Source organism: Chenopodium album, chromosome 19 (genome assembly GCF_948465745.1).
Source record: "Chenopodium album chromosome 19, dcCheAlbu1.1, whole genome shotgun sequence".
NCBI classification, from domain to species: Eukaryota; Viridiplantae; Streptophyta; class Magnoliopsida; order Caryophyllales; family Amaranthaceae; genus Chenopodium; species Chenopodium album.
The window spans coordinates 43,358,926-43,385,754 of record NC_137852.1 but is presented as its reverse complement, the minus strand read 5'-3'; the positions used below and the strand labels follow the sequence as shown (position 1 = coordinate 43,385,754).

The window sequence follows — 26,829 nt, the reverse complement described above, 5'->3', positions numbered from 1 at the left end:
TCCTAATTTTTTTTCCCTTTTTAGGAAAGGACATTAAATCAATGGGAACTAATGAACTATCAATTACAAGTATGGCCAGAAGCGTCACTTATTGTACCTTCTACTACACTGCCAAAAATAACAAGCATGAATAACGTGATGATACTATATCAAATCTACACAATATTGTTAATAATGGGTAGATGTGGCAATATGATTGTTTGGATTGTGTTTTAATTGAGATTTATATTGATTTCTACTTTCAAGTTTAGTTAGAGTTGAGTCATATTCGACTTTAATGTCAATAATACAAGCTTATTATTATGAATTCATAAATAATGTAATCTTTATTAAACACAATAATTGTCAAAATGAGTTAAGTTGATAAAACTCTTGCTTAGGGTTTTTTTGAATAGCACTCTTGCTTAGAGTTGTGTTTAAAGCTGAGTAATCAATTACGGATTAGTTGGATTTAAGTTAGGAAGGCTCTTGTTTTGGGTGGTAGTGAATGTGGGGTGGAGCTTCTTAATTTTATTAATTATTTCAAAAATTACATATTCATACTTTTGCTAAATTAGTTTTTTTTTTTTTTCCTCTATATATATAGCACTTACGACTATGAATAATTACTTTTGCTAAATTAGCTCTTTATTAATTATTATATACTTGTATATATATTTTAGGTCATGCATTTGTGAATGAAGTTGCTTCAATTTGCTAGACATGATCAAATTGAAGAATAAACAAGTATGGAATTGGAGCAGGAAGAAATCACGTGACCAAGAGCATGAAATGGTATGAAACTATAACTCTATGCCTCGTACAAGTGTTATTTGTATGAAAGTAATATCCCTTCTCATTCCAATTTTAATTTTCTGTAATCATACTTTTGACTTTTGTGGTAGTTTAATCATAACAATCAATGAATGAAGTCCCTTATATTCATTGTTCAATGTAGAAAAGGGACCAATACATAATATTCCATGGAAGTGAAGAAAACTTTGTACGGAACGGAGCATGGATACTTGAAGAAAGCATTTTTTTGTTTCGTGCTAGAACAAATTCTATCAGGTACTTCTCAGTTGATGAGCTCAACAACATGAATGTGGAACGTTGTTGGACTTTCCGTGATGGAGACTATGTTTGGTACCGTGGTTCTTGGGATGGGAGACTTGTATATTTGAAGCTGTCATTCAGAGTAATGATTGATCCAGCATGCTCTAAAGAGATTCAATCGAGACTATTGCGTGAAATTGTGGTTGCTACGCAGATGGCTACTCATAATAATGTGCAAAAGCCACTTGGATGCTGCCTCGAGACTTAATTTCCTATCATTGTTTATGAATGGGTGACACCTGAAACTCTTGGAGATCGAATATTACTCAAAAATTCTGTTTTAGAGTGGAAGGATAGGCTAAGGATTGCATGGGAAATATCTCATGCTGTCTCTTACCTTCACATAGCTTTTCCTAGGCCCATTATTCACCGAGACTTGAAACCTACTAGTGTCTTCTTGGACAGTGACCAAACTGCTAAGTTATCCAACTTTAGTCTTTCTGTGTCTATTCCTGAGGGTGAAGAATTTGTCAAAGCAGATGAAATAGTAGGAACTATGAGCTATATGGCACCTGAATACGCGATGCATGGGATAGTTACAGAGAGTTTAGATGTATATTCATTTGGTGTGCTGTTCCTTAATCTCTTGACAGGAAAGACACCTTATGTTTCCACATTGCCAGGACAGAAAAGTAGTGAGTGGACTGAGTTAATTACTTGGGTACGGAATTGCCTCAAAGATAACTGTTGGAGCATGATTGTAGATCCTACAATTACTAAAAATGGAGTGATTGCCATTGAGGACCTTCAGCTGCGAGCATCTATAAACCTCGCACTCTTGTGCATCACAGAAGAAGCAGACAGTAGACCTATTATGGTGGATGTTGCAACTGCACTCAAGAACATGATTAGATACCCTGAATTAATCCCTACCACCATCACCTTTCAGGTACGTGCGGCTTTCAAGAAACAAGTAATTTTTATCCTCTTTATGAGAATTCATTTACTGCAGAGAAATATCTGTACCTAGATCATGTTGCTTTGTGTTTTGATTAAGGTATTATCTTGATGGGTAATTCATATTTCAATTTTTATTCGTTTTATATCTTTAATGATATGAATCATATGATGCATTTTTAATGCAAAAATTTGGGGAAAATATCTTAGTAATAAGTTAAGACCTTCAATCCTTTGTCATTCCATTACCTTTTACATACTGTTTTTTTTCTTGACTCCTTTAACCAGGTTAAAGGAGTCAAGAAAAAAAAACAGTATGATACTGAGGTAAGGTTAGTGAGGTACATTTTTGCTTCTTTTGTCACCCAACAATAATTATATCTTTCTTTGATCTACTCCTTGCAAAAACACATAGAATTCCCTAAAAAAACTCCTTAAAATTTTGCTGAACTTCTTTTGCTTCAGGACAGACTAATTTTATCCACCATGAGGAGTTTTCTTGACTCTTGTAGTATTCATGTTGAATCTTTATTCGTTTACACCGTGTGTAACCGACTACAAAAATTAGGGAGAAAAGGCTGTGCAATGAAAAGTGCACGCGATTTAACAATCAATCAAATTAAAGCTATATAAGGCTGGCTTACCATCTTGACAAGTAATGAAAAACATAAGATCATTGCAAAAAACTACGTAATTTAGTACTACTCATTGTACCTTGTATCACTGTTACCTTCACCCTCTAGGAGAAGGTGATACATCCGCACAACTAGTCCATCTAAGTCGAAGCTGTTCTCATCATTGTATCTGCTTCTTTGACATGGCCTCTCTCCATGAGCAAGGATCCTGTCTTCATAAAAATAATTTAAAGCTTTTATTTTTGCTAGATGAATAATTCTATATTGAATGTGCAATTTTCAGCTTATTTAGTTTGAATTATGCGCAATTAAAAGATGTCAACAGCATTTTTAGCTTAATACATGCATTAAGTGGGCCATTTACTTGTTTCTTTATAATTTTTCTTAGTGACTGCACATATAACAGAAGAGGATTGGTATGCATGAAATTAAGAAAAAATGATATAGAGATTGGAATAGTGGCATTAGAGTATGAGACTACTTACAATTCTGTAATTAAAAAAGAGCTTAGGTAATTTTACACTAAAAATTTTGTAATTTCATTGGTTGTTGTAGGGAGAGCTCGTTTACAGGTCTTTCCGTGGAAGTAAAGAACATTATATACAGAATGAAACATTGATACTGGAAGAAATTAATTCTTTGTTTCATGGTAAAGCCAACCCTATCCACTACTTCTCAATTGATGATCTAAACAACATGAATGTGGAATATAGTCTGATTTCTTGGGACTGGGATAGAGACTGTGCCTGGTACCGAGGTTCATGGAAAGGCAGAGCTGTAATGATTAAGCTGCAAAAAAGAATGAACGAGGGACTATCATCTACTAATAAAAATACAAACCAGTTGAGGCTTATACATGAAGTTTCTAATAAGATCCGATTGAGGCTTCTACGTGAAATTGTGGTTGCTACACAGATGGCTACTTGTAAGAATGTACAAAAACTGCTAGGATGTTGCCTTGAGACTAAATTTCCTGTTCTTGTTTATGAGCAGGTGTCAGCGGAAACTCTTAAAGATTGTATCGATAAGGACCAAAAGAAAATGACACTACTAGAATGGAAGGACAGACTAAGGATTGCAAGGGATATATCTCAAGTTGTATCCTATCTTCACACAGCTTTTCTTAGGCCCGTCATCCATAGATACTTGGAACCTGATAATGTTTTCGTAGACCAGGACAACACTGTCAAATTATCCAACTTCACTCCTGTTTTTATTCCCGAGGATGAGATGTTTGTGGTAGAAGATTTTATAATAGGGGATAGGGGTTATATGGCTCCTGAATATCATGAGCACAGAGAAGTAGGGGAGTGTACAGATGTGTTTTCATTTGGCATGCTTTTACTTGTTCTGTTAACTGGAAAGCTTGCAATTCTTCCGTGTAGTGGCGCAGAAGAGGGGAGTGCTAAACGGACTAAGTTAACTGATTGGGTAACCAAAGAATTCAGAAAGGGGCGCATTACTGATATTGTAGATCCTGCAATCACTAAAAGTTGTGTGGCGATCTCTGAACTGAGTGCACCTCTGAAGCTTGCACTCAGATGCACAGAACCCAAAAAGGACAGTAGGCCGACCATGATGGATGTTGCGACTGAGCTCAATAACATGGTCAATTCCTCTGAGTCTATGCCCAATACCAGTAGTTGTGTATGAAGTGAACTTCTTGCTATTTTTACAGTCTTTTATAGTTTTATGGGACTGCTTTCATTATTAGCAGATCGGTAAAGATGATTATGTTTATGTTTCTTTTTATGGTTGCTTCTATTTGCAGCAATATATATTGTCTCATGACTCTCATCTTCATGTTCGAATTCAAGATTCCAGATTGATAACGCTGCCTTCTTCCACACTTGGTTTTAAACTCGTTTGTGAGGGTTGATTCTTTGTTACTGATACATGTTGGTAGATTCTAACTTAAGTTTCTAATAAAGATATTTCTGTTACATAATAATTGAAGAGTTTTATTGATTTTGTGAAGCTGGTTTTTGCTCGAATTGGTTTTCATTAACATATGCTATGCTAGCTTACTAGAAGTAGGTTGTGTAGATGGTGTACATTTTTATTTACAGAGTATTAAATTAGCAGCAGAGTTAAACTTGTAAGAGATTGATGGTTGACTTGTAAGTCAATTGTAACGTGTTTACTACTTTACTCCGTATTTGCTTTTCACCTTTTCACCTCTACTAGGTTAGATTTGCTGAAATATTTGTTTTGAAACTGTACCTTGTGCTAAATGGGAACTTAGGAATCAATTACAATTATAATGTCGGAAGTGCCACTAATTGTACAAAGATATTGTCTCACATCTACACTACATTGTTACGTACGGGTAGGTTTTTTTTTTTTTCTGGAAACCACGTTGGGTAGTTTAATAATCGGTAAATGTGACGATATGATTGTTTGGATTAAAATTTTTTAGGTTAATTTCAATTTTAGTTAAGTTGAGTTATATTGGACTAACTCAAAATTAAGTCTTGCTAGAGTTATGGCTTAAGTCGAGTAATCAATTGCGGATTAGTTTGATTTAAGGATGGAAGTAGGTATGGCAATTTAATCCGAGTTCGATCTGAATCCGATCCGAAGGAAAAAAAATCCGATTCGAATCCGTTTAAATTTAGTCCGAATTCGAATCCGATAAAATAGATCTGTATCCGAATAGGAGGTGGATCGGATTTGGACCCTACGCAAATTCCGAGGGAGTCCGATCCGAGTCCGAATCCGAGAGTATAAGCATATGCTCTATAATTTGGGACAATTATTTGCTTGTTTTGTAACAAAATTTTGTTATGTAACTTAGTTTATAATTTAAATATGTTATGTTTATACTTTAATTGGTATGACAATACAAGCAATAATAGGTACTCCGTATATGACATTACAAAAAATAAAAATAAAAAAAAATATTCGGATCATTTCGGAGGTCCGTATGAACGGACCGGATTCGGATTTGAAAATTACGAGTCGGATCGGATTCGGATCCGAGTCCAAGGTCCGTTTTCTAAACTGATCGGATTCAGATTTAGCCACATCCTACTCGAATTCGATCCGTTTCTATTCCTAGATGGAAGGGTCTTGATTCCTACCCATGCTATGTACAAACTACAAATGTACAATGCACTCCGGAGTAATGAAGTCACCGTTGACTACAAGTCAAGTTTGCCGTCAATGTCAATACTGTATGTCATTATTGACTTTTCAAATCTGTTATCATTTCCTGGAAATTATCTTTACAAAAAAGAAAGAAAAAAAAATTGCTTTCTTTTTTGTGTGGAGGGAAGTCATGCTTCCACCAATGGATTAAGCTGTGAAAACTCTAAACAGTGAACCTTCATTTTAATCAAATTGATTTTGCAGAAAGTCTACAATCATTTAAAAGGTAACACTAATTTCGTTAATTTATTTTATACTGTATGTCTCTACTATTTTTTTTTTCTCTTAATTTGTAGCTTTATTCAATTTCCATTGTTACCTTTTTGTTGAATAGTTGAAGCTATATACTTTGATTGATACTATTTTGTTTTGAAGCATAAATAATTTTTGATGTCTTCTGGAATAATAATATTATGATTTCCAATTACACTTTTCTGAATTTCTAAAATACTTCATTTTTTAATTCCCAATAAATTTCTCTGGGAGCTGTGCAGTAGTAATTAAACAAATGAGATTTACATAATGATTGAATTTGTGACTGGTCAAGGTCAGAAGGTAGCTCAATTGACAAATATTGGCAGAGACTATGGAGAGAACAACACACGTGCTTACTCGCTTGAAAAAGAAAATGACTCATCAAAAGGTATTTAAGATTGAACTAAAGCTCTAGCAAAAGATAAATTTTGATTTGAAACAGCTTTTATATTCCTATATACTGTATTTTAGTTATTGTTGTGGAGTGTTGTTGGTGCAGGTCAAGGGTAGATACTTATTTTTCAGAGGAAGTGAAGAAAATTTTGTTAGGAATGGAGCACGGGTACTTGAAGAAAGCATTGCCTTGTTTCATGGTAAGGCTAATCCTGTCCGCCATCTATCAGTTGTTGATCTCAACAACATGAATGTGGAACCACTTCCATATCATAAAAAGGGAATCCATAACTTGTACCAAGGCTCTTGGGAGGGAAGAGTTGTCCTGGTAAAAAAGCATTGTGATGATGGTTTTGAATACCTTTTGCGTGAAGTTGTGGTAGCCACACAAATGGCTACTCATAACAATGCCCATAAAATATTAGGATGTTGCCTTGAGACTGATATTCCTGTTGTTGTTTATGAGTGGATGCCACCTGAAACTCTTCATGATTGTATATTTGAATCATTTGATGATAATAAGAATCAAAGCAAAGCAGTATTAGAGTGGAAGGATAGGCTAAGGATTGCGTGGGAGATATCTCATGTTGTTGCCTACCTTCATACGGCTTTTCCTAGGTCCATCATTCACCGGGACTTGAAACCTTCTAATGTGTTCTTGGACCAACACAATGCTGCCAAATTAGGAGACTTTAGTCTTTCTGTATCTATTCCTGAGGATAAAGAATTTGTTAAAGATACCGTAGCAGGGACTCTCGGCTTCATTGCACCTGAATATGTGGCAAATGCGAAAGTGTCGAAGAGTACAGATGTGTATTCATTTGGTATACTTCTTCTTGTGCTCTTGACAGGAAAGAGGCCTATTTATAAACTATTTGCTAATGATGTATTTACTAATTATGTATTTACTAATGATGTATTTACTAATGATAATCGTTATATGAATACTTGGGAGCTGAATTGCATAAAAAACAACTTTGTTGACAAGATTGTAGATCCTGCGATTACTAGAAACGGAGTGACAAGTATTGAGGACCTCCAGCAGAGAGCATTTGGACAGCTTGCACTCAGGTGCATCACATTAGAAAGAGACTATAGGCCAACAATGGTGGAGGTTGCAACAGAGCTTAAGAACATGATTACATCCCCTGAATTTATTCCTACTCCCACTAATTTTCAGGTATGTAATTATGACCTTTATCACATGCATGCTTCATCATCGTTCAGCTTTAAGCTTTATGTTACTCCCTCCATCACACAATACAATGCATATTTGGAGATTTTCACATGAATTGAGGATAATGAAAATTCCTTAAACACAATAATCTATAAAAATATTATTAAAACTCAACGGCAAGGCATGTAACCTCACCACGTGTCGCCATGTCGTATTACAATACACCAAAGTTGTTACTAAGTACAATAAAAAAAAAGAAGAAATTTGTTGGACATGCATAATAATGGAGTTTGTTAATTTGGTTGTTTCAGTACTGGACATTCCATGGAAGTGAAGAATATTTTACGCAAAATAGAGCATTGGTTCATAAAGAAAGCATTTCCTTGTTTAATGATACTGTACACCCTATTCGCTTCTTCTCAGTCCATGAGCTCAACAACATGAATGTGGAACTTGAAAAGGTTTTCCCGTATTGTTACCGAGGTACTTGGGAGAAGAAAGCTGTTTTGGTAAAGCTGTCCAGTTATTCAGATGAAAACCAAAGGAGTTTTTTACGTGAAATTGTGGTTGCGACACAGATGGCTACTCACAATAAAGTTCAAAATAAATTACTAGGATGTTGCCTTGAGACTAGACTTCCTGTTCTTGTTTATGAGTGGGTGGCAGCTGAAACTCTTGAAGATCGCATTTTCAGACTACCCCACTTAGAGTGGAAGGATAGGCTACGGATTGCTTGGGAAATATCAGATGTTGTTTCCTATCTTCACACAACTTTTTCCATGCCAATCATCCATGGATCTTTGGGGCCTAATAATGTTTTTTTGGGTCAAGACAATGCTGTTAAATTGTCTATTTACAATTATTCTGCTTCAAAGGCGGACAAGGGTGAAGATCGTATGAGTTTGAGGCCACGTAGAATTTCTTGTTATTTGGCACCTGAATATCATTGTAGAGAACTGGGAGAGTATACAGATGTGTATTCTTTTGGCATGCTTTTTCTTGTGTTATTAACAGGAAAAGATGCAACTAGAGTAGAGGAATATGACGAGCTGACTAATTCGGCTGACTGGATAACAAAAAAAATCAGAATGGGGCGCATTACTGAGCTTATAGATCCTGCAATCGCTACAGATGAAGTGGCGATCACTGAACTGAGTGCATCTATAGAGCTTGCACTCCGATGCACATCTAGATTCCGAGACTGCAGGCCAGCCATGGTGGACGTCGCAACTGAGCTTAACACTATCCTTAGATCCCATGAATCTATCCCTACTACAAGTACTTTTCAGGTATGATTTTTAAACTTAGGTTGCTTTTATCTTCATTTGGCATTTGGAAAAGTTGCCTTGTGTTGTTGATACATATTTGCGGTTAAAGTGCGATCCATGGTTAATAAACTTAAAAGCAAAAAGTATGGATGGTAAAAATGAAAGAAGACTGTATAAACTATTTCCTCATTTTCCAGAGTTAACCATTTTCTTGCACACAAGGGGTCGTACAAAACACAATATATGCATTGATTGGACCACTAGATGTATGATATTATGCTTAGAAATTTAAGAAACTATATGATAAGATAAACAGATCAAAGTATGAGATATAATGGCATGACATTAGAACTGTAACTAAAATATTTGGGATGATGGAACATAATTTCGAATTTCATTTTGTTGGTGGTTGCAGGGAGCTGGCATGTACATGATTTTCCGAGGAAGCAAAGAATATTATATGCAGAATGAATCATTTATAGCTAAAGAGAGCAATTCCTTGTTTCCTGGTAGAATGAAACCTATCCGTTACTTTTCAGTCGATGAGCTTTGCAAAATGAAAGTGGAATATCATAGAATTTTCTGGAATGAAGATTGCAACTGGCATCAAGGTTCTTGGGAAGGAAATGTTGTTTTGGTAAAGCTGCCAGAAAGTGTTGCTTCTGATGAGATACGAATGCGTTTTCTGCGTGAAATTTTGGTTGCGACACAGATGGCAAGTCATAGTAATGTTCAAAAACTAATAGGATGTTGCCTTGAGACCGAATATCCTGTTCTTGTTTATGAGTGGGTGACTGAGGAAACACTTAATGATCGGGTATTATTCAATGATGAGAATCAAACCAATCCAATATTAGAGTGGAAAGAAAGGCTAAGGATTGCCTGGGAAATATCACATGTAGTTTCACATCTTCACAATGCTTTTTCAAGACCGATCATTCACGGCTACTTGGAAACTGATAATATTTTCTTGGACTTGGATAACATTGTCAAGTTGTCCAACTTTAGTCGATGTATATCTATTCCTGAGGGACAAAACTTTGTGGAAGACTTTGGAAGACGTAGTATTTATATGGAACCTGGAAAGGATGAACGCATCAGCGTGGCAGAGTGTACAGATGTTTATTCATTTGGTATACTTTTTCTGGTGCTCTTGACAGGGAAGTCTGCTGATTGGGTAAATAAAAAATTCAGAAAAATTCCCTCAAGTAACATTGTAGTAGATCCTGCCATCGCTAAAAACGGTGTGGTCACCGCTGAAATGGCTGCTTCTATAAAGCTTGCCCTCAGGTGCATTACAAAAAGAGACAAAAGGCCAACCATGGTGGATGTTGCAACTGAACTTGAGAAAATCATCAGATCATCTCATCTTCCAAACAACAGTTTCTCTCTACTACGGGGCTGTCTTACTTCTTAATTGATCTACTCTGATTTCCTCATGCTCTATGTTTATGTAATTGACGAATTGTGTTTTTCAATATTTTGAGTTGCATTAAAAAGTGGTTGAAAAAAAATACAAGTACTCGTATATGTTTATCATACACAAAAGTGCCTTAAAGTTGTATAATTTATTCAACTGTTTTCGTTACTTGTGATACTTAGCATGCAGTATATTATCTATTTTTCTACTAGTACAGGTGTAATTCTTAATCAATCAACAGATTTCTACTAAAATTTGTTCTATCAATTAAATCTAGGTACTCCTTTTTTAGTTAATCAATTTGTAATGCCATTAATTTACCTGATGCAGGATCTTTCATTTCATAGTTCATACACTCTTTTATCATGATTTAATTAGAATACTCTCTCTTTGTTTGATCTTCCTGTTTCAGGTATACCTGATATTTGATTGACAATTTGACATTCAATATTTATTTCATGTACCAGCTTTTAATTTAATCAGCAAAATAATTAAATCTCATCTTATTATGATGACTTGAAATACATCTTATCTTATTCGTCCTCTACAGAGTAATGAAATAAAAATTGGATGTTTTCTTCAGATGACTTGGGATTTGATCTGTTTGAGCTGATACAGGAAGTACATATCTTAAAATCCGAAGTCAATCATAATTTTCCCAGCAATGACTTGGTTAAAAGGGTACGATTTTTCATTTTCATTTATGTCTTGGATGTCCTTAAATGTGTGGATGTATCTGAATACTTCATTATATATTTAGTTTTTTTCAGTTGATTTGTTAAGTAGTGTAAAGATATAGTCTGATCACTTACTCTATCATGGTCTCTTGTTATGTGTTTTGCCGCGGTGAATTCTTGAACTAATGTATTAGATAAGTAAGACAACTATGCAATCAGAGAAGAAATTAAAGAAACCACAGGATCAAATGGTATGAAACTCCATATTCATTTAACTTTTTTATGATTAGACCAAATTGACATCTGATAATTCAGCTGGTTGATGCAGAAAACAGACAATTACAACATTTTCCAGGGGAACGAAAAATACTTCATGCGAAATGGAGCAAAAGTACTAGAGAAAGTATTTCCTTGTTTCATGGCAAGGCCAACCCTGTCCGATACTTATCAGTTGATGAGCTCAACAGCATGAATGTGGAACATGATCGGATTTCAAACCAAAACAACTTGCAATCTAGGACAACATTAGATTGCACGATACATCCATGATCCATTGATTCAATTACAATCACAGCAGCTTCTTCTTCCATGAATTTCTTCTCCACCTAAAATTCTCCAGTATCTTCTCTTCTTGTTCATCTTATTCGTTTCAATTTTCTCTCTTACTTTGGTTGATATTCTGTTTTAGGTGTACTGGATTTTCAGAGTTGCGACTGAGAAGCAGCAGCAATTTCCTGGAATATCCAAAAAAAAGCTGATTCTGCCTCCTTCTGTATTGTATTGTTACATGATGGCAGGATGAAATACAGCCCCCTGACGACAAATCGAACAGTGATCAACCAGACCTTCAGTAGCTGAAACAAGCAGCAACCCACATCAAGACATGTGAAATTTAAATGCAAGTATCAGCTAATCAAAATATAAAGGGATCAAAACAGAAATGGGAAATGATCTTACATTCCAAAATGCAAAATTCCCCATCACTGAAGCGAAAAGACTTCACGACATCACCAAAAAACAGCTTTATAGAACCATCATCCGAGTTGTCCGGATTCTTAAGCTGAGCCTTGAAGTTGCAGTGGAACCTATAGGTACCAAAACTTACGGGGACAACATTGGTTTCTAAAGCTTCGACCAATTCATACTCTGTGCCATGTTTCTTGTTATAAACATCCAACGCAATTTCTGCATAGACTTGTTTTCTTACATCCTCAAAGTACTCGGGTGGAGATCGCCTTAACACGTTGTACATACCAGCACGTCGATGACAGTGAGCAAGATCAGGTGGACAAACTTCACAGCACCAGAAAATTGCTTTAGCAGCTGATACAGCAGCAAAAATCGAAACCATAAGTAAGAGATCATAAAAATAGAGCACACTCCTGGAATTAGTCGTCATCTTGTCTAACCTCTCATGATCAAAGATAGGATATGACATCATATCATATCATATTCCAAAATAAATAATAACCCTATAGGATAACTAAATTCAAGGCCTATTAAATGAATTCATTATTAATCTAAGATGTGAACTTTTTTGAGCATCTGAAAATAGTACAGGTGATTTGAATATATGATATGCGAAATTTCACATGAAAAAGCACTGGCATGTACAAGAAGCAGGTAAAATTGGGCACAATGATAGCATTAAGAGATAAGTAATCAGCTTACGATCAATGATTCTGCAATACATATCACATATTCCACTTTTCACATAAACAAAGCTAGCGAAGAAGAGCTTCAGTTGAGCTGCGCGAGAACCATCCTTTCTAAGCTTGACAGCAGTGAAGTTGCAGTGAAAATGCACCCCATACTCATAGAGACGAGCACTAGACAGGGGTTCAACAAGCTTATATTCTGTACCATGTTTGTCATTGTAGAAGGCCAAGGCATTTTTTGCACAGAAAATACTTTGAGCCAATAGAAGCCCTTCTGGAAGCTTGCTCCTAGGATATAAATCTTTACATACACCCTCAAATGAAAACTTAAATTCCTTTTTGGTTGAGGGTGCATGAGTTGGAGGCTTCAGAGATGAAGCCTTAGTACCGTCACAGCCTTGAGCTTTATCTATATGAGAACCTTCAGATACAAAAGCGGTTGTTCCCTTTTTCTTAGTTAAACAAGTGCTTGATCCTTCTTTTATTAAAGAGGTGCTTGCTCTCTTTTTTTTGGTTGATCCTTTTTTTCTGGTATGGGTGCTTGCTCTTTTGATGCCCATGTAATCTTCTACTGCACCAACGTTGATTCTAGAGTATATTCCGAGGAGCATTACAACAAGTCAATTATGTGAAAGTGCATCATAAAGTAGAACAATTACTAGTGTAGTAAAATAGCACTAGACTTTTCAGAATAGTTATTGTGTGGTATAAGCCATCAAACTTATAAATTTGACAATATTCCATAGATATGCACCCTTTACTAGTCATATAAATTCCATATTATTCCAATGAAAATCAATGATACATTAAAACATATTTGGTGTGTGTACACAATGAATTGAATATCCATACATCTATTCTGGGGAAGGTAATAGTTTTTCTCCCAGATCCCACAATAATAAGCATGGCTATTAATATCAGACGGAAGTCTTAATCATGATTGTGATCAATAGATTGACATACCCTCCAAATTACAGCCGTGTGCAGTGACTAGCATCATCTCCTACAGTGTGGGAAAATGCAATTCAAGGGGTTTAAACTGCATATACTTTATTGAAATCTAACCTTTGGAGACGAGTAAGAAACCACAATTTGCCTTCTGGTGTTAGTGTACTAAATGTTGCTTCCAAGACATAGCTTCATAGGCATAATACAGGGGGCATTAGAAAAAAATAAATGAACATAAAATAAAAAAAATTGAGCAAATAAACATAAGCTTAGTAAAAGCATAGATGAAGAAAGAAAGGAAATTCACCTAAAAACAAGCCCATCAACATTGATGTCATTGCCATTGCATTCTTGAGACATAATTTTGTTAGCTAGCAGACGTAGATATAAAGCCACCACTTCGTTGCTGGCCGAGTATTCACATATAGCATGAGTTGGTGTGTTTACTTCAGTGATGTTCAAGTACTCTTGATTTGCCTTATGGATGATTCTAGTGTTCCAAATAGTATTACAAGTAGCCAATCACATGGATTCAAGTCAATTAGTAAAAATAAGTTACAGATTTCCTCAATAATTAAAAGTGCAAAATTCGAATGAAAATCAAAAGGGGAAAAAAAAAAATTGAATATCAATTAAAGAGTGAATGCGTGAGATAAAATCCAAACAGAACACATTATGAACTCTAGTATTATTATAAATTAAAGGACTACTGTGTATGATTTAAAATTTTAACTTGCATGAACTACGGAGTAAATAGGATGTTATCGATTTACAAGGGAAACCTTGATTATTTGTACAACGTAATATATTGGGGGTTCCTGACATAGTACCATGCAAAAATCAGCCTATACTAATTCTAAAGTTACAAACATATGTTTAAGTTAATACTTAATTTTAACATAAAATGTCCAACTCTTTTCCTTCCTCGCCTTTTCCCCTCCAATTTTCAAAGGTTTCAACAGTAATTAAACATAAATGTCTTTCATTAGTTTATCTTATAAGATAAAACTAACAATGTTTATGCCAATGATTAGCAATCATCTCAAAATAATCAGAAATTCAGAAGTATAGAATAACTATAGTATAGCTTTGCGGCTTTGCCAATATAGTCTCACCTCACTCAAATGGATTGACAATTCTCTCATAATTCGCCAGCACTTCAATCACACAAGCTTAAGACGAGAATTCTCTCATAATAGTTATGATTAATCAAAGTTAATCAGAAGTTGGGATTAAATTGAGAAATACGCCTATAGTTTGGAATTTCCTTGTTAAAATTGCCTTAGACGTAAAATTAAGGCATACAATTAGTACTCATAAGAGGCACAATTAAATATGATTATTAGAAGACAGTTCAATTATCAAAAACTCAACCCTATTTTTAAATATAGAACAAAGATACTCATATCAATTAATTCAGAAAAAAAGGAAGGCACCTTTGAAGACGAGACTTATAGCGTTCAAGTTTGCCTTTCACTTCCAAACTCAATACAAAACCCCTTCAGAAAAAAGCAATAATTAGTATCAAAAAAATGTGGAAAGCGTAAGATAGATATAATATAAGGACGAGCCTATATTTTCCGATATCTCATATCTCTAACACGAGCAAAATCAAGAAAGAGAAATAAGATAAAAAGAATTTACCATCTGAGAATCTCAGAGAGAACGACATCCTTGCTGAAACCGTTGCCATAGCAGTCAGGGTGACGGTGGCCATATACATACATATCGAAATTCATCATCGCCATATATCACAACCTCTAATCAACAAATTTTAAAACATTAATTAAAAGTGAACAATTTCACAACTACAATCAACAATATTACTCCCTCCGTTTCACAATAATGCTCCTACTTTAATCAACATTGTCTCGAAAAAAGATTCTAAACAAGAACATTGTTACGGAACGGGGAGTGCAACTTAGCTTACAATGTTACAATTTTAAGTCTTCAATCAACCATATAACAACATCAAATAATAATTTACTACTTCAAAATAATTTAATCCCAAACCTGAATTGATGAGCAGAAAATCTGACCGCCGACAACCAATCGCCTTTGAGGGGTCGACGAGAGAGAGCAAAGAGCAGAGTGATACTACGTATTTTTTTTACGAGAGAGCAGAGAGATTTGGTATACTTCAATTTTTATCAAAAACAATAAATAAGGGACGGGTTGGTTTTTTTGTTGGTAAATTACTTGTTTCTCACGGTAGGAAATGAAATTTGTTTCTCTGGGGTATTTTCGTGAATAAATCAACAATTTTTTTTTTTATTATTGTGCGCTCCACAACTGAATAAAGTTGATTAAAATTGTTGGTGTATTTACGAAAATGTCATATTCACCATGAGAAAGTGGGGCATCCTCTTTTTTGTTTGGGAATGTTGGTTTTTTTTTTTTTTTTTGTTTTTTTGGAAAGTTGGAAACTATTATATCATTATATGATATTGTGATCCGGATTTAAACTTTATTTTTGGGTTATCTAAGTTATGCCCCCAAACTTCTTCAGTATCTAAGTTGTGCCCATGCTTTTTCAAACGTTTAAGGTGTGCCCTCAACCTCACTAATTTTTATTAACAATAACCTTTGACGCTAATAATAACCTTTTTCATTATTTTATTTTCTGATTAAATTTTTTTTTAAAGTGTTAAACCAATTAGAACGAGACAAGTGTCAAATTAATAACGCCACGACACCATTGTTGATAAAATAACTTAACTTTCGTTAATGGATATGACAATCAAATGGTATTGTTGATAAAAATATCGTGAGGTGAAGGGCACAACTTATAACTTTGAAAAAGCATGGATACAGCTTAGAAACCGAAAAGCTTGGAGGGCATACCCTAGAAAATCATTTTTTTTTTCAAAGTATACTTGTATAAATAGTTTATTTTTAATTGTTTCGGTTTTTTTGTTTTGGAATGTCGATTTCTTTTCCTTTTTGACAGGGATTATGAATACTACTTAATAATAATACGGGGATTATGTTTTTTTTTTATTTTTTGGAAAGTTGGAAACTAGGGTGTGATACCATGATCCGAATTTAAACCTTATTAATAGTTTATTATTATTATTATTATTTAAACCTTGTGATTTACAATTATACGAAGTATACTTTTATTTCACGTTAATAACATAATTGATAATTGGCTATTAAATGATTTTTAAAATGTAGGTTGTAGGGTTTTATTTTAATCCTCGAGTCTCAAATTTATGATCTATTGCTAAAACTTGGTTCAACCTCTTAAAACTTTCAGTAAGTTTCACACGCATATTGTTAGGGATATAGACATATAGTTGTTTTAATTGTGTCCTGGAGATTATGAAAAGTCAAATGAAAAAAAATAGAAATAAAGGAATATCTCATCTATAAAGATAAGACTTTCACAATTGCGTGGGCTCGTGTGTTGGTCGGCCTTACGAGAGACTTGATAGGCAAGTCATCCTACATGGATGACTTTCCTAATACTACTAGGACTTTAGGAATTTAAGGAAAACTTGTAAATTACCACCCAAAAGGAGGATCTGTTTTGAAATTACCACCCGTTAAAAATTTTATTTTAAATTACCATCTCTTACATTAAAAAAATATTCAGATTACCACCTTTTTAGAAAACCCGATGGAATTTTCGTATGAGGGCCCCGCCCAACGGCTAGTAATGACTACTTTGACTCTTTTTATTGTATCCCTCCTAGATTTTTTTTTTTTTTTTTTGTTTATTAAGGGCATGTTCATATTTACTGAACTGATTGGAGCTGAACGAAACTGAATTGAAATGAATATTTTATGAAAGAGGGAAATTAGGAGCTGAATTGAACTGATTGGAGCTGAACTGAACTGAACTGAAATTAAGTAAAAGTGAACAGGCCCAAAGTTTTGAACTTCAATTCACAATTTGTTCCCCAATTTCAACCAAATTTTCTCAAATTTCGCCTGTTAGTGTTTGAAGAATTTATCCTCACAAGTGTAGACACTCAATTCACAATCAAGGTATGAATCCACTTGTTCTTAATTTAGGGTTTTCCGCCAACAATAATTAGGGTAAATGGTTATATTTAGGAATTAGGGTTCTTGGGGCAATTGAATTGGGCATTTTTTTTACAATTAGGGTTATTGGGGCAATTGAATTGTGCGTTTCTCTTACATTTGAGTTAATTTGAGTTGACGGTGCCCAAATATGTTGATTAAGGGCGTGTTCTATTCACCTGTTTTTTTATTAGAACTTATTTTAGTTATTAATTAAATTTGACACCCCTAATTAACCTTTATCACAGCTTATCTAAACTTATATTTCCTGAAATTATCTAAACTTATGAAACATTTTATACTACTTAATATTTAAAAATTAAATTTTTTTTGCATAATTTGTGTATAACCATGGATTATTAGACAATTAAGCTTGTTTAATTGCCAAGTTTTATTGTTACCACTTACCAATCCTCCACACTATATGTATGTGAAATGTGATGGAAAAAAATTGGAACAAGGACAACATCAGATTGCACGATACATCCATGATCCATTGACACAATATCAATACAATTACAATTACGATCGCAGTCGCAGCAGTTTCTTCTTCCATGAATTTCTTCTCCAATTGAAAATCTTCAGTATCTTCAACCATTTCTCTTTCTCTCTCCTCTGAAAATGGCGCAAAATCAACCATCAACAAAACCAGGCCTTCTGGAATTGGTCCCTCTCTTTGTCGTCCTTCTCATCGCTGCTCATGTCGTAGCTTTGGTACCACCAATCGCACTCTTCTTCTTCATCTTCTTCGTTTCAATTTTCTCAATCTTACTTTGGTTGATCTTTCTGTTTTAGGTGTACTGGATTTTCAGAGTTGCGACTGAGAAGCAGCAGCAATTTCCTGGAAGATCCAAAAAACACTGATTTTGCCTCTTTCTGCATTGTATGTTCCGCCGCTAACCCTAATTTTTAGTTTAATTTAGTTTTTTTGTTTGATATTTGTTGATTATTGAAGGTTTCTTGTGTATTGTGTGTTAGTGTGTGATTGCTGTGATTTTGTTTTTGTTTTTGTTTCTTTGAGTTGTACTAGTATTTGTTAAATTGGTTCAATTTGTTTGAAGTCTGTGACAAAATCAAAATGCGCGTTGAATTCGTATGTTTCGTCAATGATGTGATCGAGTGATTTTGTTGAAATGAAACAATTTTGAAGAAATGAAACAATTTTGAAGATTACTTCATATTTATGAATTATGCTGCTTTTGTGCCTAGGCTTTGATTTATTAATTATTGCTGCGTAGTGAGATGCTGAGGTGAATGGCTCGGTTAGCTTTACTTGAACATGGAATGGTGATGCCTCTGTCTGATTGCCATTAGTAATAAGAAAACAGGAAATTTTAATTAGTTAGCCACTTTGCCCTGTCAACATGGTGTTGGACCTGTTCATACTAGTAATCTTATGCAGACTATTTCATTTCTTGTTCTATAAAGCTTGAGATTCGCTTTATGCTGATATTTGGGATTAGTCAACATCTACTTTCACAGTGCTAGTGTGTTCTGATACTCTGATAGAAATCCACACTTGTCCTTTTCTGGATCCATTGGTGATTTTCCTTTGTATCTAGTGATGACATCTTACCTATAGGAGAATGTGATTCAATTTCTTTCATCCACTTATGTACTCATGTAACTTAAACTCTAGTTTTTGAACATTAAATTGCTGCTATTCTGAGATTTGAGGTCAAGAAGGCTTATTTCAGTATACTTCTCCAATTTCTGTTTAATAAGTGGTAGAAATATAATGGAGCTTTGGGTTAGATTGGTTCTCCGAGAAGTTAGATGAGTGGATAGGTTTCATGAAGGTATTGAGAGCTTTGTTAGATTCTAAGATTGAAAGTTGGTGCCTTTGTGGAGGTTCACAAGGATGTATGCCCACCCTATTGACCTTACATGTTGGAGATGACTCTGATGAGGTTTTGCAAGGCTTTGAGTCAGCATTTTGATTGTACTGAGCTAATGAATATGAGTCGATGAAAGTGTCCAACTGTCCAATACATGGTTAGTAGAATAGTAGTATGTACTGTCTTCGTTTCTTTTGGAATGCTGTCTGATCAGTATAACCCAAATTGGTCTGATTTCCATTCCATCTCAGCCTGTTTCCAGACAGGAATATAAACACCCTGGGCTCACCCAAAACAGTCTCTTGAGGGCTTTTCTGTATGAATAATGGAAAGCAAGAGGTTAATTGATGATTTTTGTCAATATTGTTCTGTGAGATGACCTTTTGACTACCTCGGATTATTCCCTTATATACCCTTATCATAGTAATCTTATTAACAGTTGACAGAAAATTGTTTTGGTAGGTAGTCTATAATCATGGTGGGAATATCTCAGTAATGTGTGAACTGTATGTCAGCTTGTGGTATTTTGGTTTTGACCGAACCTCAATTGAAAGTTGGAATATTAGCATGAAATAGAGATTATTTTGGAGAGCTTGAATTTATTAGTAGACTTACAGAGCTGTTATAGCTGGCAAAATATCTAATACAAGTATACATAGTTTGTTTAGGGTCATACAGATAAATTTATACTTATTCATTGACATTTCTCCCTCGAGAATTTAGAAAGTTACATGAATTTCAGATGGTACATGTTGACTATTTATGACTCCCTTTTTGAGAAGTTTTTGGGAATGCATGTTAAAGGGAAAGTGATAAGTAATAAGACTAATAACTAATGATACTCATTAGTGCATATTATGCATAGAATGGCTTATATGTTATATCGGATTCAAAAATTAGATGTCTGGTGGCTCATCATGTTTGCTTAAACTGCTTCTACTTGTTCAATTATAATAGTACAGCATTCCTGCACTAACCTTTTTACCATGTGTATTACATTATTTTTTTCTGCCGAAACCTAGGGAATCCGTATGACTGTACTGCATGTTTTAATTTGCTGCAGTGGCTCAGCTGTTTTCTCTGTGTTTCCTTTTGTTTACACTGACCCTGTGCAGTCACTACCTCCTATGTTTGGACTTTTATAGTTTGCAAACCAAATTCTCAGTCTTGGGTACATTATTGAAATGTTAGTCTTCATTTCACCATAAGTAGTTAAGTACCCATGGCCCTATCTGATTCTGTGGACACTAGAAACTTCATTTTGGATCAAAAGCACAGAACTTTCTCATTAAGTAGATGATGACATTTAGACTCCTACTAGTGCCAGCCACAAATACATGTTTCCAAAGTACCATATACAAACTACTGCATATAGCATTAAAGATATTGAAAGATGGTTTTTTATTTCAATAAGAAATCACCCATTTAGGTATTGGATCTTATAAGCCATCATTGCAAACACAATATTATGTCCTATATTTTGCTGTTTTAATGTTGATTTGTATTCTCAGCCTTTGTTTGTACGAAGTAATTGTTTTAATGGTTATTTTGTGCAGAGAATGTAGTACATTTCTCTCATAAACTTGATGGTTATCCTGTGTGCAGCTCGACAGCTAAAGGGTTGCTTGCATTAATTTGCACTCAACAAGAAGAACGTGCCACAGATAGTGATAGTCCCCAAACTTGAAGTTACCTTCAGAGAATCATTATTTTGTAGGTTATTGCTCTGTAAGGCGAAGTTCCAGGAAGTGTTGATGTTGCTGATATAATGGATTAGGAAACATTGAATGTAAAACTGTAAAATCTAACATTTGAGCAAGAATGCGTTTTAAACTAGAAATTTTAATTCAAATAGTGTGTATCTCAGTACTCTGTAATCTCGTAAATACAATCTTCTTAACATATTTATTGATTTGTTGTCTACAATTTGGATACTCATATTCTTCCCTAGTTGAACTTGTTACTCGTAAAACTTAATCCCTTTGGACTATCATACATTCATACTACATTATTCTTCGGATCCTTCCTATATAACACTATTTTTACCATGCAATAAAAACTTTACTGTTAAAATTATCTTATTCTTCAATTATTTTTTTTTTTTTTTTTTATCCTTTAATATTGCCTTCGCATTGATCATGTAATACATTGGCAGAATATGCGAATAAATACTTGATGTAGTCATATTGATATTGAAATCTACAAGATTATAAATACAGACTTTAGAAACATTAGCTATTTAAACATAATATTCCTCGTAGAAGTGTATGACCTATAAAGTATAATGATACTTTAGGCGTTTTGGGTTTATTTGTTTCATCTTACTTGAGCTATTTAATTTATTTTAGATAAAATACATTTTATCAAGTTATAATTAAGTAGAGAAAATACACAAGTTTATAACCTTTTGTAATTGTTTATCAAGGAACAAACAGCATTATATCTAGGGATAAATTCGATAAAACCGCTAACCGTGTTGGTAGTTTTACTAAATTTTACACCTATATTTTACTATTTTTCCCCAAATAAAAGAAAAATGTTTATCAGTAAAGAGATCAATTGAGTCATTCTCTATAAATTAAACAATTTTAGATAGGTTAGACCAAATAATTTTGTTGATGCTGGATTTAAAAATGCATTTTTAGTCTTGTCCAAACCCGTAATACAATAAGTCTTGCGAACCCGCGTTATATCTGAATTGGGCCCGGATCGGGCTAGCGGGATGGGTGTATAAACAAAGTCAAATTCTTGGAGACACACTACATACAATTATACAAAGAAGTGAAAGAACACAATCTCTCCTAAATAAAAATGGCGCAACATGAATCATCAACGAAAACAGGATTTCTGGAGTTAGTCCCATTTTTCGTCGTCCTTCTCATGGCTGCTCATCTTATAGCTTTGGTACTAACCTCATTCTTCTTCCTTCTTCTTCTTTGCAATTTTCTCTCTTTCTTACTTTGATTGATCTTTGTGTTTCAGGTTTACTGGATGTTAAGATTAGCTACTGAGAAGCAGCAACCATTTTCTGGAAGATCCAAACAACACTGATTCCACCTCTCTCTGCAATGTATGTTCCTCTGCTAACCCTAATTTCTGATTCTATTTTTTGTTGTTGATTCTTCAATTGAACTGAATCGTTGAGCTTTTGTGTTTGTGATTGTTGTGATTTTGTTTTGATTGCATTCATTTCTTGATGTTAGTGGCAAAATGTGAAGCGAATTTGTTCGTTTTTTTGATAATGTGATGACTAATTCGTTGAAAAGAAACTAGTTTTTGGAGATTGGTTTAGTGTTTACAGGGTTTTATCTAGTTGATTTGTAATCAATTATGTTGCTTTTGTGCCTAGGCCTTGATTTATGGCGTAAATTTGATTGATTATTGTTGCTGCATAACTAAACGATTAGTTTCGGACCTTTCGGTAACTTCACTTTAGCGCAAATTGGTGCTCCTTCCATCTCAATGCTAATGTACTAGTAGTAAAGAAGAGAAGACATCTATTTTCTTTATTCAATAAAAATTATAGTGATGAACTACCCTTGCTAGTAGGCTTATGTTGAGCAATTCATTTCTTGTTCTGTTGTAAGTGAGTTTTGCTTTATGATGATAATGGGGATTAACAAATTGTCTTCACATTGCTAGGGTATTATAGAGAAACCTATACTTTTCTTGTAGTCCTTTCTATTTTTCAAGCTAATTCATGATGGATGCATAGGAAGGAGTTCTAGTATCACCTAATTATTTTGATAGTATCAGAGTATTTAAATATTACCCAAAGGAGAAATGATCTGATTTTCTCCATCTCTTTAGTGGTTTATTTTAATGGCGAATATCCTCCAATTAACAGAAAGCGTCATATGTTTAAGTCTTCGTGAAGGCTAGAGCATGGTTCATGAGTAACAAATATATTTTGTATCTTAAATCATGATGGACATTGGAAACATTGCTGATGTATCTCATGCTTCAACACATGAGAGGTCAATTCTAGTTTATGATGGTCAACATTCAGCTTGTTAATGGAAGAATTACTAATGCCATGCTTTTCCTAAGTTTAGACAATGAATTCAGTTTCAAAAGACCCAGACAATTGAAGCTCAGATTATGAGGTTTTTAATGGTGAGCTTGATGATAGTTTCCTCCGCATTCTCTATGTCATTTAACATGTTAGTTTTCTACACAATTATTGGATGGTATTAAGTCATTTCCCTCTAATTTAGTTACCTTTGATGACACTTATCTTCATTTTAAGTTCTGAATTATATTTCTTGGAATACATCACTCTAGTAGGCAGTAGGGAGGGGATTCCTTATAGCATAAACATTACTTAGGCTAAGCTTTAAAAGCTGCATTCCTGAGATTTGATATTTTCACTGTCCAAGTTTCCAGCTGTTGGTCATAAATGCTTATTTACAAAAAAATTCCACCAATTTCTTTTCGATTGAAAATAAAGTGAATCGATGGATTTGGGGTTTGATAGATCCTGGGAAAAGATAAATGATTTGATAGATTACATGAAGGTTTTAACTTTTAAGAGCTTTATCAGGTACTCAAATTAGTAGTTGGTGCCTTAGTTGAGGACCTGAGGTTCATGAATCATGAGTCATGACTCATATTTGTGGAATCACATTTTTGTAAGAACTGATTATATATTCCTGTTTAGACACTTAAAAGCATAGTTTGGAAGACGTAATTGCAACTGGGCCCTATCAACCATGCATAGTGGTGATGAGGTCCCATGAGGATTTGCATGGCTTTCAGTTAACTGTTTGACAGTGATGACGATGAATCTAAACGAGTCAGCGAAAACATTTAACACGTGCATAGTGGCTGTCTGTGTTTCTTTCGGAAAGGCTGGCTGGAGTGCATTACCCAAATTGGTCTAGATTCCACTCTATCTCACCCTGTTCCTGGACAGGAAGTTTAACCTTTCTGGCCTTAACCACACTCTCTTGATGGATTTTCCTTGTGACTTGTGAGTAATGGCAGGCAGGAGGTTAATTAATGTTGCTAGGCAATACTGTCTGTCACCTCTGTGAGATGACCCATTAAATACCTCAGATTACTCTTTATCCCTGGGAAATTTAAAAATTGATTGTTAGGCATCCTCTCTCCATAGTTGTAAGAGTTGTAAGAATTGTAACTTGTAACTTTGTAAGCCTAATTGTACTAAAGTCTAAATTTGGAGGCAGATCTGATGTGTGTGTGTTTTATTTTTTATTTTTATGTATATTTTTTTATCCAACTAAATGAGATGAGGTTAAGGTTTTCCCATAATGGCCTATCTTCTATTAGATTTCTTACTCTCACCTCCCTGGGTTGTGACTTCTAAGTCCTAACTTTACTGTGAAGTGAGTTTTTATCTGGAGTCTGGACAAACGGATGTGGGACCTGGAGTTTTTGGTATATGTACAGCAATAGGGAAGTCTAGCATTTGAGGTCTAAGAATATTGATCCAGTTTGCCTTTAATACTAATAGTTTATTTCTCAATGTTGAGATGTGCTGCTTTCAAATTTTGAGCTATTATAGTTGAGAAAATCTCTAAAATAGATTGTATAGTATACAGGTTACTGATTACTATAATACCTATCTATTGACTTTTCTTTTGAATCTAGAAGCTTCCATGAACTTCAGACATCTTCTGTAAATTATCTATGAAGTTCTACTTTAAAACCCTAGGGAAATCATACATAAAGGGGGTAAATAACAACAAAAGGCAATGCATTATTTGCATGTATAGTTTGTTGTGAACAATAGTTTAAATGTCTTCTGCTTAATCAAGTTCAGTTATGTAGTATTGCACTTATCTTAATTCCATATGTCTCCATGTCAAAAGTACATATTGTGGCCTAATTCTTAAGTTTGGTTTCTGCCAAAACCTAGGGAAGTCCCGTGACTGCAATTTTCTTGTTTGCATACCTAATTTTGAGTTACATTATTGGATTATGCTACTCAGAGTCTTCAATTCATTGTAAGTACTCACAGGCCATGATGCATGTCTGATTTTAAAAACACTTGAAACTTCATTTTGGATCAAGAATATGGAAATTTCTCATCAAGTGGCCAAGGCCTTGTATTTAAACTCTTACTTTGCCTACCACAAATATATGAATCAAGGTAACATATAGACAGTGTCAAAGATGTTATAGAACCAATTCATTCAAATAGTTATGAATCTAGTTAGGCATTGGCTCCTATCAACCACCATTGTAAACCAGAAAACACTTTTTTCCTACCTTGTGCTGTTTTTAATGTTGGTTGATTTGTATAGTTACTTCGGAGTATTTCTTTTTAAGGCTTGTGTAGAGAATGATAGACGTTTCCCACATAACTTTGGTGGTTATCTTGTTTGCAGGCTTGCCGCTCTACCTTATTTGACTGTATATGCGCTGCTTGCTACACAAAACAGAAGAAGTGTGACAAAGATAGAGATAATGTCAACCTGGAAGTTTCCTTCAGAGAATCATTGTTTTTATTGGTTATTGCTTTTAGGGTGCGCGATAGTTTTGAACTGGAATGCTGGAAACATATGTAATGCTCTACATTCCAATTTCCAAGTGAATATAACACCATTTTTACTATATACACCACTGTTATGGACCAACTGTAAGTTGGCCTAAAATATACTCATCAACATTTTTGTCCAATATACTATCTCCGTTTCACAATGCAATTTTTTTACCACTAATTGTCGTATACATGAATTGATTTTTTATCGATATTACTGCCTTATTTACATTTTTATACTGTGACATTTTCACTAGGAGTATTGCATTTGTTATTTAACGTCTTTGAGTGTTCATTGACTTTTGCCTAACTTTATTATTGCAGCAATCTGATAATTAATTGGCTAATTTCTACACGTTTTGAATTTTTTGACAAAAGTCAAGCACATTACTGTTGCATTACAACTCTACAAGTGAGAGGTTGAGTTTGTGTTCACGATCAATTCTTTGTGTATAGACACAAATCACACAATATTTTAATTTTGTATGAGAGTAAATATTTTTAACTTCGAAAAAAAAAACCCCCCGTTAAGACTATACGAGGTGGTATCTTTTACATTGTACATATTTTCAAATCTTTATAACGCGACTATGTGAGTCTTGATCATCAGTTTGACTGTAAAGATCTAACAAGAGTAATTTTCTTTGAAATCAAAAAGTGTGAAGCTAAGCCTGTAATTTTACATTTTATCCACATTAAAAACTTTGATTATGAGCTAATCCCATAATCTAACTAAAACAAACTTAGCTACCCACAACAATGCATTTACGGAACATAACTAAAATAATTTACATCTTCCAACTACTTTATTTATTTAATTTCTTTTTTGGTAGAAGGATAAACAAGATAATAATACCCAATAGTAGTACTCGTACCTCTTATTC

At 34.3% G+C, this 26,829-nt stretch overlaps 2 protein-coding genes, 2 long non-coding RNA genes and 1 pseudogene across 5 annotated transcripts; 4 read left to right on the top strand and 1 right to left on the bottom strand.

The window, feature by feature from the left end:
- The first annotated feature begins 702 nt into the window (after positions 1-702).
- Positions 703-4,670, top strand: LOC145594445 (uncharacterized; annotated as a pseudogene). The gene is made up of 3 exons (XR_014102837.1): positions 703-774; positions 938-1,984; positions 3,183-4,670. The product of XR_014102837.1 is annotated as an uncharacterized LOC145594445 (transcript).
- Positions 4,671-6,242: 1,572 nt separating this feature from the next.
- Positions 6,243-10,501, top strand: LOC145593779 (uncharacterized). Its single transcript, XM_081650133.1, has 4 exons — positions 6,243-6,420; positions 6,532-7,605; positions 7,914-8,891; positions 9,286-10,501. Exons 1-4 carry the CDS (start codon positions 6,364-6,366, stop codon positions 10,285-10,287), a joined length of 3,111 nt encoding a protein of 1,036 aa, XP_081506259.1. The 5' UTR covers positions 6,243-6,363; the 3' UTR covers positions 10,288-10,501.
- Positions 10,502-11,750: 1,249 nt separating this feature from the next.
- Positions 11,751-15,073, bottom strand: LOC145594444 (uncharacterized). The gene is made up of 6 exons (XM_081650754.1): positions 15,010-15,073; positions 13,881-14,063; positions 13,691-13,762; positions 12,639-13,213; positions 11,925-12,290; positions 11,751-11,821 (listed from the first exon to the last, which is right to left on the bottom strand). The coding sequence occupies exons 2-6, from the start codon at positions 13,931-13,933 to the stop codon at positions 11,751-11,753; spliced, it is 1,137 nt and encodes a 378-aa protein (XP_081506880.1). The 5' UTR covers positions 13,934-14,063; positions 15,010-15,073.
- Positions 15,074-18,054: 2,981 nt separating this feature from the next.
- On the top strand, positions 18,055-21,500 carry LOC145595954 (uncharacterized). The gene is made up of 3 exons (XR_014103048.1): positions 18,055-18,316; positions 18,398-18,485; positions 21,046-21,500. It is a non-coding gene; the product is annotated as an uncharacterized LOC145595954 (long non-coding RNA).
- A 718-nt stretch (positions 21,501-22,218) lies between these two features.
- On the top strand, positions 22,219-26,105 carry LOC145593513 (uncharacterized). The gene is made up of 3 exons (XR_014102753.1): positions 22,219-22,344; positions 22,423-22,510; positions 25,794-26,105. It is a non-coding gene; the product is annotated as an uncharacterized LOC145593513 (long non-coding RNA).
- Positions 26,106-26,829: the final 724 nt, after the last annotated feature.

Excerpts from the sequence above, each read along its gene's own strand:
- LOC145594444 (XM_081650754.1), bottom strand. The coding sequence starts at position 13,933 with ATGTCTCAAGAATGCAATGGCAATGACATCAATGTTGATGGGCTTGTT. Across the intron at positions 13,763-13,880 it reads GTTGATGGGCTTGTTTTTAG|CTATGTCTTGGAAGCAACAT; the intron begins GTGAATTTCCTT and ends ATGCCTATGAAG. Across the intron at positions 12,291-12,638 it reads GTATTGCAGAATCATTGATC|CTGCTAAAGCAATTTTCTGG; the intron begins GTAAGCTGATTA and ends CTGCTGTATCAG.
- LOC145593779 (XM_081650133.1), top strand. The coding sequence starts at position 6,364 with ATGGAGAGAACAACACACGTGCTTACTCGCTTGAAAAAGAAAATGACT. Across the intron at positions 6,421-6,531 it reads AGAAAATGACTCATCAAAAG|GTCAAGGGTAGATACTTATT; the intron begins GTATTTAAGATT and ends TTGTTGGTGCAG. Across the intron at positions 8,892-9,285 it reads CTACTACAAGTACTTTTCAG|GGAGCTGGCATGTACATGAT; the intron begins GTATGATTTTTA and ends TGGTGGTTGCAG.